Source organism: Branchiostoma floridae, chromosome 14 (assembly GCF_000003815.2).
Source record: "Branchiostoma floridae strain S238N-H82 chromosome 14, Bfl_VNyyK, whole genome shotgun sequence".
Taxonomy (NCBI): Eukaryota; Metazoa; Chordata; class Leptocardii; order Amphioxiformes; family Branchiostomatidae; genus Branchiostoma; species Branchiostoma floridae.
The window spans coordinates 14,291,609-14,315,192 of NC_049992.1; the positions used below are offsets into that span (position 1 = coordinate 14,291,609).

At 40.5% G+C, this 23,584-nt stretch overlaps 1 protein-coding gene across 2 annotated transcripts in view; it reads right to left on the minus strand.

Annotated features, from left to right (window-relative positions):
* Nucleotides 1–17,125, minus strand: part of LOC118430965 (glycine receptor subunit alpha-2-like) — a 37,817-nt gene extending 20,692 nt beyond the window's left edge. Inside the window, exons 1-4 of one of the 2 annotated variants that reach the window (XM_035841996.1) lie at nucleotides 16,790–17,125; nucleotides 16,021–16,214; nucleotides 4,113–4,160; nucleotides 1,563–1,672 (exon numbers count right to left, since the gene is read on the minus strand). In XM_035841996.1, coding sequence (XP_035697889.1) covers nucleotides 1,563–1,672; nucleotides 4,113–4,160; nucleotides 16,021–16,094 — 232 coding nt within the window. In that variant the 5' untranslated portion in view covers nucleotides 16,095–16,214; nucleotides 16,790–17,125. The remainder of the gene's footprint in view (nucleotides 1–1,562; nucleotides 1,673–4,112; nucleotides 4,161–16,020; nucleotides 16,215–16,789) is intronic. The other variant, XM_035841997.1, reaches the window with a different exon arrangement.
* Between the last annotated feature and the right edge of the window lie 6,459 nt (nucleotides 17,126–23,584).

Sequence of the window (23,584 nt, forward strand, 5' to 3'; positions counted from 1 at the left end):
GCTGGATACCAGGCTACTACAGAAAATGTTGACGTCCAACTCTGGGTAAAAGTTACCCCGCTATTTCTCACGATAGTCCATCGCCTGTTATTCATCGATCATGGACGCAACAGGTGGCGGGTTGATTCCAGAGATCACGCCGTCCCCATGACACCTCAGCACCTTTCCAAACGCCGAGACCTCCCAGGAATTGCCGGCAGATTTCGGGGAGACCCAGAATCGGCTTACGGGTCACGGCTCCTCATTCCCGGAAGACGAGGTGACAATTACTGGCAATACTCACCATGAAGGTCTGCCAATGTGCGGACCAATCACCGTCATTGTGAATAGCCAGAGGAGCAAACTGATGTGACAGATGCACCAGATGGGCTCAATGTGATGCGGTCTCTCGTTGTTAACCGCACATTGCCTTGAAAAGGTTGCAAAGTGTCCCAACGAGGATATTTCTCAAGGTTTGCCAACTTTTCTCTGAGCACAACATATCAGGCAATCTTTGTGAATAAATCTGAAACAAATATTTTACTTTATCCAAGTACTTTATATGATGATATATTATCTGTATGATGTAGCTTTTCAATCGAAGAGGCCACCAATATCCGTACTATCCATCAGAAGTGAATAGACGTAGTTCAACGTCCTAACAATCACGAGTAAATAAGTATAACAGCAATTAGCTCCTACCCTGGACTTCGTGTGGTGTTGGTCTTTTCTTGAATTTGACAAGAGTAACTTTAGGTAATCCATGTATTGCTATATTTCTTTCTTTCGTGCTCTTCGAGTATCGACCTATTCTCTTCTACCCTCTGTATCTCCTCATGTACGTGGCAGCATGGTTGCACCTCACCTAAAGTCTTCAGTGATACATTCGCGTATAGAGACGTGGTAAACATATTGTATCTGTTTGTTTCTTGTAGGTGCAGTTTTGCTTTTCCATGTGATAAATCATTGCGGCTTGATTGTCTTATATTGTACAGACATTTTAATATAAACTGATGGATTTTGATTTAAAGGGTCTTAGTAAAAGGTATAGCCTGTTACAATATCCTCTGTAAGCAGTACATTAATAGTGTTGCTTGGAATTAAGCAACCGTCGAGTCTTTACGCCGAAGGCGCAACAGGAAAGCCATTAGAGCGCCTGAAGGAAGCCAGCTGTCGTTACTTCATAGTTAATGTGCTTTCAGTGTCACCTCATGATGGAGAGGCTGGTGTGCCGCGCACTTCAACATTTGCACAAGGTCATTCGTTTTCCATTTGAATTATGGGTATGGTTGCATCTTCGTGATTAGTTATATGGCTTTCTGAATATCAATTTCTCACGTTGTAAGGGGCTTTATGTAGGTTTTGTTCAGCTTGTTTCAGGTGACTTCCTTAAGTTTGGAAAGCGACTCTACTTGTAAACTATGTAAAATGCAATTGTGTCGTATTCCAATATTTCACTCATGGAAAAGACAAACGTCAAATTTGTAAAATTAACAGGAACTACAGAACCATCAAAAAGTTTTATATGATTGCTTATCAATACTTTAAACTGATCTAAAACTATCAAAAGTATAATGACTTACCTTTGAAGTCAGGCCTTATCCTTTTGTCATAATTGCAAAGCAAGTCGTCCAAAAAAGTACTGGGAGACCGTGTGCCTGCTTTTTCCTTTTGAAGCCCAGCTTCTGTGTTCCTGTGCGATAAAGGAAAAAAAAACGCACGCAGTATCAAATGTGATATCCATGTAGTTGTTTGCTTACAGGTGGTATCTCACTGCACTTGGGGCACCGGTGCGGCAGTACGGGGTCCGTTCTCTGTGGTACTGTTGTGTTATTTTCGCCGATTTTTTTTATAATTTAGATTTTGCGTAAAACGTAAAAGTATGGCTCAGGAGACAACGAAATACACAAAACGTAAGAACGTTCTTTATCTCTAAAATTCGTTGAGTAATCTTTCGAATCCTGCAGTGCCACACCGGTGCCCCAGGTTCAGTGAAATACCACCTTTATGAGCTTCCCTAGGGACTGGATATGAAGACATGCGTATTTTACTTATATTATTTCCAGCGTTGTCCCATGAGAGTAAACTGTATGTTTCGACCCAATAATGATTTTCGGAACAAGTATGGTTAATTTCCTTTGAGTCACCAGTGACTTGTGCATATTGTTATCAGAATGCAGTAAACTCAACATGAAAAGTTTAGAAAACTGAATTCGGTTAATTGTATATCCGTGAATACTTTTTATTGTATTCTTTTTGTTATTATTGTGCATTTATGAACTGAGTATCAGGTTTGCGAAAAAAAAGGACCGGACTTTCCTTTGATAGTTAGCATTATATGTTGCATCATTGGAAATACTTGTAGAGCTTCCTATGAAATGATACTTCATTTGGTATCTTATCAACATATACGGCAATGATATACAATTAATAAAGTAACAACAAAGAAATGATTGATAAAATCCAGTCCCTTTGTGTATCTTAACTTTTAGTGTGCATTTTGGCATGTTGGATAACTTCATCAATACAAGATTATAACATCATTTATCGGGTGAACACTTCTAACGGCTACACTTTTAATTAAGTACACTACTGTATATGATAACGGATCCGGATATGACATACACCGGAAGTACGTATGGAAGAGTTAAGGAGTGAACTGAAATATGCCTCCCATGTAACGTGCTTGCATCAGCAATGGCTACTGCCTGTCCGATGTGCATACACATGTACGTTGCCTGGGGGGAGCCATCTTTCATGCTTATGTTTATCTCTGTGAAGACGCGGGTAAAATATCAACTAGCAGATTCTTGTGATATTTTGGCATGTTCTTTTATGTCCAGAAAACACAAGGTTTCAGCTTGATTTTGGGGGGCCGACGCCCCCCCCCCAAGATATTTTTTGGGCTATGTCATCAACGTTTATTTAGCAAACAAATACTAATAATGTATACTGCACTCATTTTGATAGTCTAAGATTAAATATGCTGAAGCCACATGGTGCAATCGCTTTTAATCTTTCTTGTCGTCTTTATTCTACAGTTGTGTTAGAATGGGCAGTCTTTTGCGTCAGTCCGCATGAGTTGACATTGATACCACAAATGGTGGGTTTTGATCAACTAACTAACCAATCAACCAACCAACCAACCAAACGACCAACCTCCATTCATTGCTATTTCGGACAGTTCGGCGCCATCTTGTGTGTCAATGTCATACCCAAACATGGGAGTTGTTTGTATTCCAACGCCAACGTACTGAACGCGCCATGCACCACGTACCCCATCCATAACGTCAGCCTGTCATCGGTCAACAGTATTACAGCATGACGTATGTGTTGAAAATAGAAAGGAGAATGTTGAATGGATGCACATTCTTCACCATTCTGGCAGCCAAAATGGAGGTGGGCGTCGAATCACTTACGGCGTAGAGATTCAGAGTCATTGCAAGCATCATTTTGTGGGGCCTTTATCACCTTGATGGACGGCGCGTACTTTTCGGGTGACGGCTGTTTCCTACAATCACCAGTTCCACTCTATCGATCATTTTCTACTGCTTTGCAAGCATAAATTGCCTCTCTAAATCACATCCAGGGACACAAGTATTGAAATCTAAATGTCGGCATGAACATGCGAAATGCGGACATAGTTTCGTGAATCTGTCTTGTATCATCAATGTCCGCACGTCCTTCGTGCTGAAAGCGATCGCTCTTTTATTACCCTATCCGAGGGTGATGTGTTTTACTGCTGGATCGGTATAAAAGTCATAACTCAGTCGTGATAGATCCTACTTTCGGTTAAGCCTGGGAGATATACGAGATGGAATGTTTTGGAGCAGCGTAGAGACAATGGAGCTGCGTAACTCAGAGGCAGACCGACGACAGGTGGAGGAAGGACTGAGAAACATCACCCACTGAGACCAGAGGAGCTGCCCGATGGATACTTTATCTCCACTGTTCTTGAAAATGGCGGCTATCTGTTTCCACTCCGAAGGGGTAATCTGTAGTTCCCTATGGGAGATTGCCGACCACATCGTTTGTATATCAGCGTTCGTGAGTGCGATTTGTTCTCAAACCGCAGCGGAACCAAGCAATACGTCAGCAACCCATAGGAAAAGTCTTAGTGAAAATCCACGTACCTTTTTACTTTATGGCTACTCGTATGGTTACTGCAGTCCTTTCGAACTCTGGAAAGAAAGAGATTTGTTGTTGTATATAATGTTGAACCGTCACAAAATGATACTTGTATGCCATGATGATGAATCAAGGTGATGTCACTTTGAATTAGATTCAAAAATGGAAAGTATGCAAGAAATCCAATGTACTGAGAGAGATACGATTGATATAACCTAAATAGATGGGCATACAAATAAAAAGTACTGAATATCTAAATCATGACCGTGACAAATATATCATGAGTTTACGGGGAGAAATAAATTAGAACTAAGCAAGACCAAAAATATTGTAACCAACAAAAGTGTTGGGATAATTTGGTCTTGAACTTTATCTTTTCCCAGCAGAAGATATTTAAAATTATACCCCGTTACGTATTATTACCCAACTGGCCACATGATACATACAGTCATGACTTTTGCTGCCGAAATGCGGGTCCGTGAAGAAATATTGGCGGCGCTATAAAGGTTTACGCTCCAGTGTGAGGGGAATTCTGACCCTGACGGACCATCCTGCTCTTCCGCGGAGATACATTGACATTTTAGAGAGAGACGAGGAGCGAGTACATGGGGCTTGGTTGTATTGATTTGACACTTATTGCAAAAACGAGAATATTATTTCAGTAATTCACAAGTGATTAATATGTCCAATAGCAAGGAGAAAAAGTTAGGTAAACATTACTACCCTTGATTTCTTGTTATATTTATCATAATAATCACTGGAAAATTCTTCCAAAAAAATAATTATACAAAATTACAAAACGTGAAATATATCTAAGGTATGTGATGTTTTATATCCCCATTCATTCTGTATTACAATGTTCTCGGAATGTAGGTATGACAATTTTTATACGTTCATTGCCCTTTCTTTTACATTTACGTTTTTCAACATAAAGACTAACGGTAAATTGCTTAGCACTTCAGCTCGCGTCTTCTTTGCGTCACACAAATGAAAAAAAAAAGTAATATCCTAAAGTGACGCAGAGCAACAGTAAACACATATGGCTATGAAACGCTCGATGAAACTGAAAGTGGTTAAGCCCCATATAACTCTGCTCTTTCCGTGTTGACCTTTGCTTTCAGCAAAATCGTTTTCTGGAATAACTGCATTTTCCATGGGATTTTGACTTCATCAGATCTCACCTTTGTGCCATGAATGTAATAATCTGTACATTACAGCGCGTGACCCCGTACAACTCTTTGTTTCTAACAGCCCGAGTCGGTTTAAGTATAGTATATTAACATGACACCAGACAATAATCATCACACATTAACCAAATAGACTATCGTTAGGAATAACCTTTAGCATGTGCAATGGCTGTACCAACATTATTGTGACTCAAGCATAGGAACGCATTGACTGGAAATTATTTCTTCTGGTTACTTTTGCTTGACCCGCAAACACCGCAAGGTCCTTTGGTGAGACAAAATCAGCTAGATTTCAGCACGAGAAGATCCATAACCAACGTTCAATATTGTAATGATAGTGAGCCACCTGTCTCCGATAGGGGGTCAGCTGGGGACGCCTCGAGCTATCCCTCGGCGAAACAACTCGTCGAAAATCAATATCGGACCGTTCTCAACACTGAATATGATTAGGTGAAAATATCAAAAGGCCATGACTAACATAGTGAGTGCTTTATAGTGTCTCTAAGCAGAGGGTGATAATTTTACTGCATGAGAAGTTGTAAATTGAGGAAAGACGTACAAGTAGACACTTGCTACATTACGTTAACCATCAGATAGAGGAAGTTTGTTAGGCTGGATATACCATAGCATATTCACATTATTTTGTATGATGCCCTATCTTGGAAGTATAGACACCAATAGAACCATAATGATTATAGATAAAAGTTACAAGCAAATCAACTAGATGTGAATCTCATTTTATGCCATGCCTCGAAATACCAATGACCATGGAAATGTTTGAATCAATACCACACAACAGTGCAAAGTAAAAATCTTATTGCCTCATCTTAATACAGGGCTTTTCTTCCGCAACGCTGGGCAATATCGACAAGCTGGATGAGATTTTTCGACTCTTACGCAATGAGGAAGTTCGGGATCATTTAACTAACTGTTTTAGCTGTTCACGCCTTAAGTCTATTACCTATTCTTGGAACACTGCTCCGGATACCTACACGTCAGCACATATAGAGGAAAGCAAGCTTAACGGTCGCGTCTGTCTCAATAAATCGTTGACTTGAGTGCCGGCTTTGATATCGTTAGCGAAACAATCGTATCGGTTATGACGACAAAGTAAAATGCCGTGATTTTGTAAGCTCTGGTATTACATCTTTCTAAAATCATAAGGCCCAAAATATTGATGAATACCATCTATCCTACATGGATGTGTATAACAGAGACATGTTTGAGACCACTGTTTTATACGTACACAACTCCAACTGCACTTAGGGTACCGGTGCGGCACTGCGGGGTTCATTGATAACTCAACGAATTTCAGAGATTATGTGTATTTTGTTGTCTTCTAAGTCATACTTGTACATATTACGCAATATCTAAATTATTAAAGATCGCGAAAATAACAAAATAGAACCGCAGTGAAAGAACCCCACAGTACCGCACCGGTGCCCCAAGTGCAGTGAGAGTCCACCTTATGCCTTCTTCTTATACCCCCTTTACACTAGGACGGCGCTCTCACCACGCTATCTCTGCGACCTAAAATTTAAAACACACATGTATTGCTCAACGAATTCTATAGCAAAGAAACTCATTTTTTATACTTTGTGTGTTTTGTTGTCTTCTAAGTCACACTTTTACGTTTCGTATGATATACCCAGTGTGAAAGCGAAGTTTACACATATCATATTTAGGTCGCAGTGAGAGCGCAGTGCGATCGCCGTCTAGTGGAAAGGGGGCCTCAGTAGCGGTTAGATATAGCTTCAACTTCAATTGCCATTCTTAAGAGCAAATGCAACTATATATACGCCAGCCAACTGACATTTTGAGAGACTTCCAGTTCGTAATATAGTTGTATCATTGGACGCCAATGCCTTAATGTTAGTATAATACAATGTGGTTACAACTGGCCACACAATGACTACCCACTCACATCCCTAACCCAAATCAAGTGTCATGGGAGAGGAGCAGTTATGTAACGGTACGGGTGGGATTCCTTCACATATGAAACGGACAGGTTACAGTTCTTTGTCAACCCTTACTTTAATCATTGGGAAAATGGATTCGTCGTTTGGACGTGATTTCTGAAATTGACTCGGGGAAGGTATACTATTGTGATTCCAGCATTGGTCAATAGGGCGGCTTTTGGTTTATAATGATTATCAATAATGAGTAAGGATATCTAACGATTTCTGACCTATAGAATATTAGTAGGAAACATGCGAATCAGATCCCCAAACTTGGTATTTGGCCTGGAAGGCTAGTTCGTCATCCTTTGTAAAGCAATTAGTTCTATAGAGATAATGTGTTTGTACACAGATTCTTGCACCTTATTTGTGCACTGCAAATGCAGACTAGGATGCATTCGTATAAAAAACGTCACCTGGTTTTATATGCTTTTAATACAAAAAGTGAGAACTCATGTACATGTTTGGCCCAACTAATATCATATTTCATATGATCATGATCCATGCTTTGAACATCGACCAGCAAGGATATAGAAAACAACAACAAATCTACTGAAGATCTGAGCTTAACAAACAAGTATCGGAACGAACACATAATAAAATTGAAGTAAGTCTGACGAACGTACATAGTGGTTACGGATGTTGGAATAGAAAATAAAGGGCACGCCACTGATCTGTATTCCACAACAATACATTCCCGCCGCCAGCTTGTGCAGATTCTTCTCGTGTATATGGGATTTGTTTGGCCCTTCAGCTTCTTATTAGTGAGGGCCGGGGTTGGCAGGGAGCAAATTCTGTGCCGCTGAAGATAACAAGAAGGGCTATTCACCACCACGCAGCAATGAGCGGCAAAAATATCAGCACACGGACAGAATCCTAAACAACTTCACCCTGTCTGTAATTGCGACATCAAAGACGTAATTGGTTTTGCTGGAATTGTAGGATCAGCCGATGTCAATGATGTTGTGTGAATAAGACGTGTATGCCAAATGTATAACAATTTCATATTTTATAAGAAATGCACTTAGATATTGACATTGATAGGATGAAAATCCAGGAGCGTACAAGACTCTTTGAACGTTCGTGATTGAAATGAAATATCCCTTCAAATGGGTTACATAATCGGTTGGACTTCTTCATAAGTTTTCAGAGGCTGCAACACTTTTTATAAGCATAACAGTAAATCCTATTACATGTGAATTCAACGTACAGAATGCCATTTGAGCATAGTTTATTACTAACCTGAAATCACGAAGTCCTTTATATCTAACATAGCAATTTTTCAGACGGTAATCGTAATCCACGAAGAAGGTTAAATATATGTATGATGTATACACGCTGTGCTTTACCTGATTGTGGACTGCTATCACCAATCTGACCTATTTACTCAATGTTGTATGAAAACTGTTTGTCTATGAAAATAATCAAAGTGCTTCGGACATCACCGCTGAAAGGCGTACGTCGTCTTTTCCAGAATATGTCGTTTAGAAGTTGCCATATATTTCATTGATATGAAATAGTTTTCTGATGATGTTTGATGATCTTCATTATGTTGCGTCACGTTTTATTAGGCTTTAACTTTGTGTTGTTCTTTAAATTCATCATTTACAATGTACAGAAAATGGTGACTGGTTTCATAGCATGGTCTTTTGTGCCAGTGATATGTATGAAATTTGGACATTACCCGATGAGCGACGTGGTATTTACTTTGACTATGTATTTTAGTGTGCGGTAATCGATCAACAGAACATGCCTGAAGTTGATGATTATAAAGTAAAAACAGACATCCTATATGTCCCTGTTAACGGAATTGACTTCAACTTGTTAAATTAGAGAAATTGCACTATAACTTAGACTTAACGGGCATACAAAATGATACAACATAAACCATACCTGCATTCTAGTTTTGATGGACCAAGTACTTTTGAGAAAACTCACGACTTTTTTTTACGTCTGTTTCATGTAATTCCGTGCTTTCCATAAGCATAGTCATAGAGAATAGAGACGACTTCCATGTTTATGGAGATGTTAGCTAGGGATTTACTGTGGTTATGTTATGTTGTATCGCTGAAAAAGATGACATTCTGTTTTTACGACGTCTAAACCTGAAATACTGTTTCTGGCAGTGATGCATGTTCCATACAGTTTAGATAAAGACTTATACTGCATGATATAGTTTGGAAAAGAGATAGTCTTTCTATGATTCATGTATATTACGTCCATGAGGGCTATACATTGTTACTGCTTGGAGAAGCACTATTGTACAGCAGAGATTATGCCGCATCCCATCCATAGACTGTAACGCAGTAGCTATGGAGTTTTATGCCACCATTTGTGCAGAATTAGGTGATAAGGCCCGGTGAAATAGCCGTTGTAACCGTCCATTCATGTTACAACTTTTTCTGATATGTATTCCTCACACAGTGAAGACGTGGTGTAAATCCGTCTGATCTTTAGATATGGTATTGAATTTTGTAACTACACGTAGCCCAATGAAGTTATTAAACTGAATACAGGTAATATCTATGCATAAATTTGGCTATAGGCCAGAATAGGATATTGTTCACATTTTTCGACAAAGTTGTGTTTTTTTAGTTTTTTTTCCGTAATTTCACCTGAATTTTTAATCAATTCAAAATCAGTATTGCAATTCCTTATTTTTTTTCAATTTTCACGGTTTTCGCGGTGATGACTGTAACGTGAACTTATCATTACTGGTGACAAATAATAGAACAGACTTCAAACGCACCTGCCGCCACCGTGAACATTTAGTTCCGGGAACAAGTGAAATTTTCTCAGACCGTGACTGTTTGATACCGAGAAGACAAAGTGAATTACAGTACGTCTGGATTCGATATGTAAGTTTATAATTGCTACAGTGACAACATATTTCAACAGGCAGTATTTCCACAAACTACTCAAGCATCAAGTTAGCAGTTCACACATCTGAACGAAATATCGCCAAGTTTCACTAGAACAGCATCAGACTTCAAACATAACAGGACGCTCTCTTCATACAGTGCTCATTCGATTGACCCTTTTCCTACCCCCGGGCTCGTGACATTTACTGCCTCCGCCTGTCCAGCACAGATAAAGCCCCGTAGATACCAATGCGTCAACTCGCAGGGTGGGCAATGCATATCTGGCACACCACCAAGTTAGGTCTTAAAAATAAAGAGACAAAAACAACAGCAGCAGACACCGGCCGCTTACACCGTAGCTGGAGAGCCATATTTATCTTTTCCGTCGACGGTAGAGCCGTGCACCTACTGCGGTATATGTCCGTGTATACGAGTCGGAGCACAGTCTCAAAAATATTCATTTGTCAAATCAATATCTGTTCGTATTTCAAGACAACCTGCTCTATCCTCAACACAATTCGATACGCATCACCATCTTAAGAGGTTTAGCCAATTTTGGAGAGGACCAATTAGGATTCATGCATTAACATTTATTTGAGCCGACACAGGTGCAAATATCTCATTATAAAGGTAAAAAAGCAAATGTACGTTAGGTGCATCAAAAGGAGCCTTGAAGGGATTATGTTATTACGTTGCCGAGCTAATTCCGCAGCAGCACAACGAAGTTGTGGTGTGATAAAGAAGTCTTTCTCGCCGTTATGGATAGGGGTTTCTAAAGGGAACAGCCATCGATGGCAGATCAGGCCCCAGGCACTCAAACATTTCAACTTCGGGTCGCGACCTTTCACATTTGAAGTATGAAGGAGCTGCCGGCTACACCGGCCAAAATCATCTTCTATCTCGATCATAATGAAAGAGTTGCGCAGACATACATCCCTGGCATTCCTGGAGCCATCTTTGATCTCTAGAAAGAAGATAAAAGGAGGAGCACTCTGACGAAAACACAAATCTTCTACCATTAAAGTACTGAGTGGTACGGTCACTAATGCTCCCGCTGTAAGTTTCAACTCAGGCAGCTCTTATAACAGATATTCTATGTAATATCTTGTCCATGTACCTCTATTCATTGCAGTCATCGAATTCTGCAACCTGTACTTTTGCGTTATGCACTGCTATGGCTTCTTCTGCTCATCGTCAAGTGGACAGCGTTACCTTATAGTTACTCTGTCTTTTGAATATCTATTCCTTAAATACAGTTGTTGCCTATGTTTTACCGTATCATACACATGTCTTAACAGAAAGTTACAATCATCCGGTCCACATATTGTCCTGATCCTTTTGGATCAATTGTAATGTAATATAATTTTGATTGACATCTGGCTAGCTGGTAAGCATAACAGTAAATGCCACAACATAAATGCGCTAACATGTTTCCTAATATGCTTTTCCATGAAAATATTACGAGTATAAGAGCGTACCATATGCAAACATTACAGAATCCCCTTAACTCCATAATATGTTTTATACATTGACATTTTGGCAATGATGTATCACTTGCGTTTATGTACATAATCCTTACCCGAATTCGATAAATGGTTCCCACTCTCCCTGATATTTAATTGAGAATAATGGATGGGATGCTCCCGTATTGATCTGTGACAGACGTCTAACATGGGTGTAACGAGTATATAACGGGAGGGACATTTGCATATTTGTCCATGAAACTGGTACAAAATCCACCTGTATTGGATCCATGGAATTCTAAGATGGCGGCCCGGTTAAAGAACTGATATTTTGTGAAGGCGAAGTTTGCAACTACATATACGACGGTGATCAAATGTGGTCGAATATATCTGGACGAGTGTTTTCGTGGACAAAAATGTCAATTAAGCCATGGGATCGGATAGATATCAAAACATTTATCACATGTATTTTGGATAAGCTGTATCATTTTCGTCATCCTATTTGATCCGTGGCAATGACGTTATGAGGATGTGTAGGGCTGTTAACAAGCAGCATATCATCCCAATATCTAGACTCTAATGAACGTGGCCTATCAGTCTCCATCAGTCTGATCCTCACATTAGCAAAATGGGTAATTAGCAAAAACACCAAATTTTTACCATTCACAATTCAACTCTTAGTTGACAAATCCAAACAGCTTAACTCAAACAAGGATTTTGCAAAGTTATATACATGTGATTTATTTTGTATTGTTTGTTTTGTAGTTCATGAGGAGAAGAGAGAAGGAAGTGAAGCCTGATATTCCTCATGCCTTGTAGCGAGCTACTATGCTAGTGACTCGCCATTGGCATACACAACTCGGCTAACGGATAGTTGTGCTGATTTAATTTACCTACAGCACTGCGCTACAATGAAGCAACAAGGGGAGAGGGCAGTGTCCTTCGGTCCGTTTTCATCATATCAGTTCATTACTAACACAGTGCATTTACAGAAAATTACTTTAACTTGAGCGATGTGTGCATTTCCTTTAATATAGAAATATTAATGTAGGAGAGTGTGATGAGGCGGGGTATACATGGCTTATGGCTGGCTGAAATTTACATAGAAGTTTTTGCATTTTTCTGCCTCCAAGCCACACAGATAACTATCCCGGATGAGGCTCTAGTCTCTCCATCTTCCCTTCCAGTGACTTCCTCCAGGCTATGTTCTTTAATAAATCGGAGCAAGACCATTAGGGGATTCCTTATTGGCGACATTTGAATGCCGATGAATTCCAAATGTTTCGTGCCGGAGGATCCATATATCTCTCCTTACGGCCGTCCTAGGGAGAGCTCTCGGGCTTGGTGAGAATTTTTCACCGGGACTCCTGCTGTCAGGGTACGGTCCCCCGGGCACAACTACAGTGCTAACACTGCATCTGCCCGCCTCTCTATCTCCAGCAGATGCATGATAGGGGATCTAAATTCCGATTTGATATTAATGCAGTCCAACGTAAACGTATCCATCTAGATAACATGAATTACACCGGATCTCGGTCTTGTCGAGGCGGAGCGTCTAGCCGGCTATCCGGGTCTCCAGGTGACCAACCGCCTGCTCGATTTTTCAACCAATCATTTCAAAATCAACGACGGGCAAGACGAGAATGTTAACTTTGGGGTACAATGACGTCACCATTTGCAAGGCAGAATAAACCAGTAGTAGCCTTTCGTACGTCGCACTTAGCAATTATTAAGAAGAGAGAAAAAACATTAAATGTAGCAGTTAACAATAGTGTACGATGTATTCTACAGAAATACGTGATGTTTTAGTTTATTTCTCACCTAGTTTTGTTTAAAATTACTGTATAAGTTTAGTTTTTCCTTTTTATCCATTAGACCAATTTTGTGGTCCTTTGTGCATTAAGCTCACGGGTATGGACATGCAATAAAGATTATTATTATTGCTGTTTTATACAAGCTCAACACTTTCAGCAGCTAGCTGTGGTGAACATCCCCCCCCCCCCCTCAAACAAAAAACACAGGAAAGACATGATATCTAACCTTGTATTCGATAAAATTACAAGTATCTATTTTCTGGCAAAGGACTAGAGTCTATCTGCTTTTTTTTTGTAAAACGAATCCTTTTTCTCATGGTAGGGAAAACTTAAAAAGCTCACTACCAAGCATCGGTATCTTCTAGTAGTAACGGTTCTACAATCTGGGAACCTATTAAAGATTCAAACAAGAAATCAAACTAGGATTTTCCCATGCAAATACGTGCATGTGTACAGACAAAACAATTTTAGATAATGAAATAAAATCCCAATTTGTATAACTTGATGTAGACATTTTAAACTACACATGATAAAAATAGTATATGTTGGGCGTCAAGAATACCCTACTGACTAAAAGAATGGGTGGACTGGATGATGTTTGAAGCGTCTCTCTCGACGACGCATTCGGGAAATCATATATTGGTCTTCATTTACTGCATGCATAGTGTGATTGCCTGGTCAAGCATCGGGAGCTGCGGCTTGACTATGTGGACAATTTGATTTTGTAATGAATAGACTACTAACAAATTGGCACAAATTTGCACAGAGAATGGTAGGAATGAGTCTTGACAGATAGCCTGACCGGTCGATGATTACAGTGGTTCTGTCATAAGCAACAGACGCAACGTTTACATTTTAAACTATGGAAAAAAAACTCTTCGAGTTGTCGCAACCAGGTTGAGGAAGGACCAACGTAAAGGTGGTATCTCACTGCACTTGGGGTACCGTTTCGGCACTGCAATGTTCAAATTTCAGAGATGAAGAACAAATATCCTTACGTTTTGTGTATTTTGTTGTCTTCTAAGTCATACTTTTACGCATTACGCAATATCTAAAGCATACAAAATCGGCAAAAATAACACAACAGTGCCGCAGTGAGCGAACCCCGCAGTGCCGCATCGGTGCCCCAAGCGCAGTGAGATACCACCTTAAGGTATGAACCATTCCTACAAAGCTAGCCTCAAAACCGTGAGTTATGGAAATGGCTGTCATGCGATGGAATTCTTCTATGTACAGCGGCAGCAGGGTAGAGTTCAAACAGGGACAGCAACTGTAAGATTACCATACTTACTCCGTACATCACCCGACACATTTCTAAAGGAAGGCCGGCATCCTCCAACAGTTCTGTTAGTGACCAATGCTAACGTCAAAGAACTCCCATCCCACCGGTGACTGGGATATCTAGATTAATGGTGATAGCTGGTATCACGATGTGGTATACTCAATTTAGTGCTGTTTCGGGGGACCCAGTGGGCACGGCCATTACAGCGCGTTCTTCTTTCTTCAACGTCAAGCTAGCCAATTGGGACTTCGATAAAATGGCTTGACTACAATGTCGTAATAAACATCCCCGGAGATCAAGTGCGTTACTCCGGGCTCAATGGAGAATTGAGCACTTTGCCTGTCATTACCAATAATTCTTTGTGGCAAAGTTTTCTCTTTCTCATTAAGGGTTGGTATCTCTCAGGGGGGACATGTAGTAGACATAATTCAAAGTCGGGAAGGCGAGAAATGGGGTGTAATGGTCTATGCCCTGTACAAAGGAATGCCTTAAATTTAGAGAAGCAAATGTAAAGGAATCATATCGTTAAAGCTTCAGATGCTAGGCGGGATTTCTAAGGGTACATAACTGGAATTTGAGCACAAGAAACTCGTAATGAAATAATCGGTATTTCGGCGTAAGGAACAGTTAATAAAGGTTCAATATTTAAGGACAGTTGGTATATTTTTGACTTTTTGTCGATATTCTATACCTATAGACTGGATATCCAAGAAAGAAATCGAAGCTTAGACAACAATCGAAGCTCTTTACAGCCATTTTGCGACTCATAACGGGATTCTGGCATGTGATGAATTGTGGTTAATGACGTAGGGTGATAGAGATGGGAAAATCGGACTGTCATATTTATTTTTCTGAAATGATAAAAGGGCCAATTATAACAAGCAACAGCTAGGGGCTACGTTGTCCAAAATGGGCTTTATTCGGAGCTAATCTTCACTGTAGCCATATTGTCTGTAAACATCTGAGTTTTTCCCTCAAGGTTTTAGTCCTAGATTTGTCAGGTATTCCGCACACGTTCGAGACGCTAACATCCTATACTTCGGATTCACATTGTACTCAGCAGGGAAACCGTTCTTTCCGCATAAGCATTACCGACACAAAGAAAAGAATTGATTGAAAACGCGGGTGGTGTATCGGTCAATATGATTCTCGACTTCTATCAATTTGATGATAATGGTTGACGTTAACATCGGTGAAATGGACAAAATTGCTGCTCAAAGTTCAATACCATGAACCGAGGAGTAAATTGTGGAAAGTAAGGGAAGGATGACTTCATTACAACGGGCTTATGTGATTCCGTATGATAACAAAGATGGCTGACCGGTTGGTAAAGTTTTTTTCTACTTACCCGTCGACAAAGGTCCGTCCAAGAAGGAAGCTTGTCAGAGTCGCTGTGTAAATGCACAGTATCCACGTCGCCATATTTCATGATGGGTGTCTCTTCTTCAGCATCCTGCTCGGTTCTACGGTGTTAGAGATGAGGGAAAAGGTGGGCAAACGGACCATGGCTCCTTCTCCCGCCGTACAATCATCTTCAGTGTCCTGTGGGATGAATGAAGAGGGTACTGATGCTGCATTGCAGTAAATACATAGACCTAATGACGCATTTTATAACCGACAGGACGGAGCAGCGGCACTCGCTATTGCAACATTATCAGTGCCTCCTGCCGAAATGATGTATTATTTATCAGGTACTGTACTTCAGACAGAGAAGTGCGCCAGGTAATCTAGAAAGACAAAATTCCTGGATTTCTACCTTAGAAGATTTAAACAAAGGCGGAATCTCTGTCTTGGCCATTTACAGTTCATGGTGGCTAGAGGCCGGCAATCAGTGCCTCTGTTCGCTAAACCCTTATACTGCAGTATTTATACCGGATCGATTAGAACTAGTCTGGTACACGCCAGACAATTTAAAAATGTCGGTACAATCGAAGTCCAACAGCCATCTGTTACACGTATTGTAAGCTTCTCTTAGGCACCTTTGCAGGTAATTAGAACACTACAATGTACATCAGCCCCCGAGAGTAGCCGCCTGCTCGTCTCGTTCTTCCGTCGCGTTCCTATCCAGGAGGCGCGCACTACTCTCTCACCGACTTGCACCTTCATCCACAGCTTACCTGAGCCGTCAGGTCCCTCGAAAGTTGGAGTTTGACCCGTTAACTCCTGTGCGATTTCTTCCATCTAGTGATCCGTAAGTCGTCCGTCATCAGTGTGGGACTAGCGTTCACGAGGATGAGGCATTAGTACCCGCGCTTTATCTGCTGACTGACTGAGTAACGCTGCTTGTCCTGGAAGAGTCCACTCCGAACACAACGGTGCACAGCTCGATCCACGCCGCACTATCAAATGGACAGGAACTGCATGGGCAAGCGGAATCGAAATTAATGTTCAGGCTGCGTTCGCCGGCGAACCAGGGGCAAAGATGGTGCCGCCTAAACATTCAAGGGCGGGCGCACGCGTGTTTTATAAGCGGAGCACCGAATTAGATAGTAATTGGACGTCTCAGAACTGGCACACGGTTAAAGGTGAAACCCCCATTACGCTCGGGAAGGCTCACCCGTCACCAGGGGTTCCGCTTTTGTTTGTCATTGACCCCTCTAACCTCCTGCCTATAGCCATTACTACCTAGTCTTAGGTACGGTATTAGGAACCGTAAAAGGAAGAAATTACGGCATCCTATGGCTTAATAGCCACCGTCACTTGAGTAAATGCTAATGACCGCCCTGACATGAAGCAATTACCAAATAATGGTACGACTCAATGACTCTTATGCCTTTGCTCAAATTTCCATGCAATGGGTTCACTATTGTGGTATTGTTATGGCAACTCAATGTAATAACTACTGATAAAGGCGTTTGATTGTGAGACTCCCTTTGTCAATTAATTGGATCATGCCGGATGCGGTCTTTCATCTTTGAATGGGGACGGTCTAGCTATTTACGTATTGTACACTTTTACGTGCTACAGTATTCCATAGGGGGAGCCAAGTCCAATAATGCTCATCCTTTGCTTATAACGTATACCATTGCCTTAAGCCAGTTTTATTAGTTCAAGCTACTATATTACCTTATCCGACCCGCTCCAGGAATACAGCAATCACATGACAAAGCAATTGAAAATAGTAAGAGATTGCCGGACAATTTAGCACGTACATAGCCGCGGCTACACGACGCACATATCTCTGGAGCACGGTGGAGTGAAAATCATCGATAAAGTAATTGTTGTTTATTAAATCAGCAGTTGCTGTCATGCCTGCTTCATGTCATTGTCAGATCTGGAGAAAGCGCCTCTTTCAAAGATTTAACGATATTTTTCAGCCTCCAGTAGACAAAGTCACGAAATACTCAAAGGTCTTACCGGAAGATGAAGTAATCTTAACGTACTAATTTCTCAACATATCTGACGTCTTATTGTCCCCTGCTGTCATAATCGTCTCAAGACGTTTACAGATTCTTTCTTTCAAAGGTTAAAAAGATTTCATCGGCTTACTGGGGATTTTCGGTATGTAGCTCGAGATATGTACAACTATCATGGTTCACAAGGGAATGCATAAAAAAGTTCACCTGAAATTAAGGCCATTTTGGAATCATAATGTCCTTTTGACATATTGTGATTCATGTCAAGGGCCTTTCCTATATTTGGACGACAGATGGCACATAATCGGCAGGATTTTCAAGGCGTGTCTTACAGCATATCCCCTATCTACCTTTTTAATGAGGTACTTTGGGTTGATCTTTTAACCAAGATAAAGTGGTTGGGTCCGAATACAGTAATACCTTAATGTACTACGATTTTACAATGACCGGAATTCGGAACCAAAATGTAATGAAGATTTTGTCCTTTCAAATTGACACTTTATAGACACTTATTTGGAATGGTATTATCTAAAAATGAAATGATCAATATTGCTATGAAATTTATTCACCAAATTAATAGAAGGTTAGCGTTTATATTATTCATCCGCTAGAAGTGCGATGTCTGTTTAAGCTTCTACGCTGATCCCTGGAACATGGAATGGAATCCTATAATCTTTTGTTTGTAGCGACAATGGTTTTGAACTCAATATGTTCTAATGCATTTGTAGGTTTCATCATATAACATTTTAGCGATATAAGGAAGCACTGGACTGTAGAAAAATGCACCACGAGAAACATTGATTCTTTCATAAAGTATAAAGGAAAACAATGTAAAGTAGATGGAGAGGTTTCATGGGTTTCAAGATCGCTACATTAACGATGTAGGTAAAGGTGGGCTCTCACTGCACTTGGGGCACTGGTGCGGCACTGTTTTGTTATTTTCGCGATTTCTAATAATTTAGACATTATGTAATACGTAAAAGTATGATCTAGAAGACGACAAAATACAAAAAACGGAAGAAAATTACTTCTTTATCTCTGAAATTTGTTAAGTCATCTGCGAAGCCCACAGTGCCACACCGGTGCCCCAAGTGTAGTGAGAGTCCACCTTAACGCACCCAGCATCCGGGATATCTGACAACGTTGTATCATCCGGGGTATAAGTGAGGATGGATCTGGAATCTCTGAAAGAGGTTATCACAGTTCGCATAGTTCTAGCGTAATGTTAGGGACTTGTGTTGCGTGTCATATTTATATATACTTAATTTATTCCTAATGAATATAGAACAAAGTGATCTGATGGGCATTCCATGACTGATTACCACCACCTATTAGACCTAGCGAGAAATACATTCAGCAAATTAAGACTAAATTGGCTCACAAATGACTAGAAGATTTGTCATTTGTGCATGAACATATCTGATGCGATGTGTCTTCTCCTGAAGTGCCACAGGGTCCTGCAGATATGAATAGCAAATGTAAGACCTGGACTCGCTCAGTCGGTGAATCATTTATTTTAGGCATACATGGTCCAAAAGCTGTCACGGTCTGCCTCTGTGTGTCAAACACTTTCCTAGTTAAAGATAGGACTATGGTCTGATTTACATACATTATTATCTACGGTCACATCGTAATAAGCCTGTCAGGTCTCTGATTTCCCAGTAGCGAGTCGCCTTATTTGTGTTATCTGAGTATATACACATGGGAACACCAGGAAGTTAAAGGTTCTACCCGCCGGTCTTCCATGACATTTACATGAGATGTGCTTACCAGTTTATCTTTTTATCTATGTAGAACATGCTATGATGATACGCAGTTATTTTTTTCATTCCTCTTGTGTTCACTTATTCCATTACTTTTGTCAGAATTATGACAAAAATAATGGTATTTACATTGCATTGCATAGTGAATAGGATAAGCTGCTTTCCCTGACATAATGTGGTATCCATGTTAATATGGGTATATGCTTGCATGTAAAGTTATCAACATCAACTTGACATCGTTGAAATTTTGATTCATACTGATCTCTAATATACTTAACGTTTTCAGATGTGCAAATCCTCTTCGCCTCTGAAAACACATAACACAACGAGAACCAACCTGGCATCAACCGGGGGCGATATATATCGACTTAAGGCAAAATTTGACCAACTGCTGACGTCACACGCGCGGAAAGTCACGTGTCCATTGATATGGAGTCAGACTGCTGAAGAAACAGTGCAGGTGAAAAGAAAAGTCTCAAGTTATTCGAATTGGGAAAAAATTATCTCTTAATAACATAACACCTTATTTGAGATAAAGTTGTATTGCTACGTAACGTTTTCAGCTGAGGTTCAAATTGACTGGAATAAATTTGATGCACTCAGTTATAGAGTAGTTTGAACTTTTTTTATGGTAATTGCATTGCCTAACAACATGGTCATTTTCAAAGTCCGTAGCACATTTCATGAGGCATTTCCGACAGGAAGGTTGGTATGGGATACCTTCAAAGCGATCAATGGAGTTACGCAACGATAACATGAAGGACTGGTCTGATATGTTGTCGGAAGAACAGTGACTTCTTATCAAGTTTGATAGGCGCACCGTCCCATCAGAAACCACTGCACTCAGATTAACATAGAAATTAAAAGCACCTCGCGACATTTTGGGATGTGCCAATACACCTAATCCTCCGGGGCAGGCTTAATGAAATTCTTATCATCCTTTTGTGTGCGGGATCATGACCACCTCCCGGCCGGACGGCCAGGCACGTCTCCCGCATACAGTTTTTAATTGGTAACGATTCCATTGCATTGGTTCCGGGTGTCTGTGATCACATCTTTATACATAAACCGAGGGCCATAATCAGGGTGGCTTAGGGTTATCCGTGCCTGTAATTATACAGGACTCACGTAATGAAGTGATTTTGAGCCAGGAATGCCCCGTGTCGCTCAGGGTTGGCCATGGGTCCATATCGCACTCTTGCAGTTGAATGTAGCGGCATGCGTGGGGAAATGACTGATAAAGAAGCCATTCGCTCTGCAAGGCTTCTTAATTCTTGTCTTGCATTTCTGCGCACAATGAATACAACATTGTGCAAAGCGGATATGGGGGTGGGTGACTGCCAAAGCCTTGCAATATGAAAAAGAAATTGTGATCAAGTCTACTGACTTCTAACTTGCGGCGCGCTCAATATAAGTATCAATGGTGACTAGGCAGTAAAAAAAAGTCTAGAGGTTTTGTCCACGTCCACAAACGAACAGCCATCAACATCTCTTCTTAGGTGACTTTGGTAGCACTCAAGCAGAAATGAAGTTGAGGGAATAGCTACCACCAAGATGGCATGCCGAGACATATTTACACATGAAGATGAAGTTTGGTCATTCATAATGTATGAATACTTTGATGCTATTCCAAAATGTAGTGGGAAATTCTCCATGAGAAGTTATACAGAAAGATGGCTAGAGTTTGTTAGGGTTAAATTGATAGTATTTCTCAACCCAATAATTTACACAAGAAAGAGAGCTATGACCAAGTGCCAAACAGACTGTAAACGTTTCGGTTACGTGGTAGATAAAGGAACGAAGTATAGACAAAGTAGGGCAAAAGTGAATAGAAACAAGGTCCTCGACTTTGAAGAGATCATTTGACATTATATAGCAGTCGACGCATGATAATAGCTATCTATTGCCCATGGTGTAACTGTACCCCTTACTTTCTATACTACTTAACAAAATAGAAAAGTATTATGCGAAGCTGACATGGGATTGTCGTTTTTTGTTGGCGTTAATATGTTGATAACAAGCAAAAGATAACGTAGCACTGCCAAGTATCATTATCTAGAGCTGTGGGACTGAACAGGGTCCCCCGCCGTGTGTGCCACCGTAACAGTATTATCAGTTCCGCTCTGTACACGTCATTACTAATGCTTCATACCGGGACGTGTGCATGGCAATTAATACCTATTCTCCCGTAATCTGGGCTATGATCGACTTGGCAGCTTTTGATGGGCCACATTTTACACAAATTGCTGTAAAGAAGCTTGCTGTAGCTCACTAGGTGATGAACTATTGCCTTTGTAAAACAATGCTGTGCCGTGTAAATGTCATGTAAAGTTCACGCAGCAATGTTTACAATGCCAATGTTCCGGGTAATTGATTTAATGCCCTGTTATTTACGAAAGGAAGCATGTTTGCACGTTTTCTTCATTGGCGCTACATTATTGCCCACATGTGCAATAAAAAGGGACAGCTGTAAAATGCCCATCATGGCATCAAACACACTGATCATAAAGAACTCAAGTCTGCTTTCACATATTCGCAACTATCTGTTGTCATGCATAAAAGCCTGGAGGCTAACTTGAGGAAAACTGTGTGGGAGTCTCGCTAGTCTATAATGCGGGCCTGTTAATTTGTCATTTAATATCAGTATTAGTAATAAAGATTGGAGCACGCAACTAATATTGAGTTACTCAATACCCAAAGGAATAGAAGAGCATGTCAACACATAACTCATATCTCTCTCAACAAAGTTACTTAATTCATACTCCCACACACTTAGCCTGGAGCTGTTGAACCTAGGTACGAATTGCTGGCGTGAACTATTGACTTCGGAATGACCAAACATCTAAGTCTGCCCCTTCACTCAAGTTGAGGAGAAAAATATCATTTGAATGGGCTCTCTGTTTTAAAAGACCTCTTAACGCGCGAAGACTGCGTCACGGCAGCATTGCCAACAATCTCACTCATTTATCAGAGACGAAAGTTGTATATAGTAGGGTATGATCGATAGCGTGGACCCTCGTGCTTGACTTCTGTAGCTGCGAAGCCATCTAGTGTTGCTTTGAAGATTGCTTGAAGATGACAGTGAGTACAGAAGAGCCCTCTTATTTGTGCTGGGGTTGAACGTTATCGATTGCGGTCTCGTTGCATCAACAACGTATCCCCACGCAACTCGGCTATTTACATTCCTCGAGTAAAACGCCTGTAGCAAGTTGGAGGAAACCAGGGGTGCCCTACTAATTAATTAGAGTTTGCAACTCATAGACGGGTTGATTCGTGACTGCCTTCCGTCTGAGCATTGGGAACGAAAAAATACACATATTGGATCAAAGGAAAACGGAAGCCGCTGCAAAACAAATACTGTCTGTACATTTAGAAGATATTTTCATTAGTTGTACAAGCATATCTATGACCTTATGTTAATGATCAACCTGTTTGAGTTTATTGCGTTTGTGATACCCTTTAGCTCATTGAGCTAATCTTCCCGGGCTCATTAAAAACACACACAGTATATACATTGCACAAGTAGATGGACAGATATCATACACTCAAAACAGATACAGATACATATATGTACATAAAGTCAAGAAGTCATGAGGTCAGAGGCTTATATACAATGAATCCATTATGATCTGTAGAAATTGGCTATCATCTTCTGTTGTTAACAATAGCAAAACGTGTTATATTTAAAAACTGGTATGCTGGCTGAAGTAAAACAGGAAACCTGTACAGAAGCTTCCAAGCTGAACTGCTCTACTGTCCAACCATAACAGTAGGCAAAAAATGGCAACTGTTC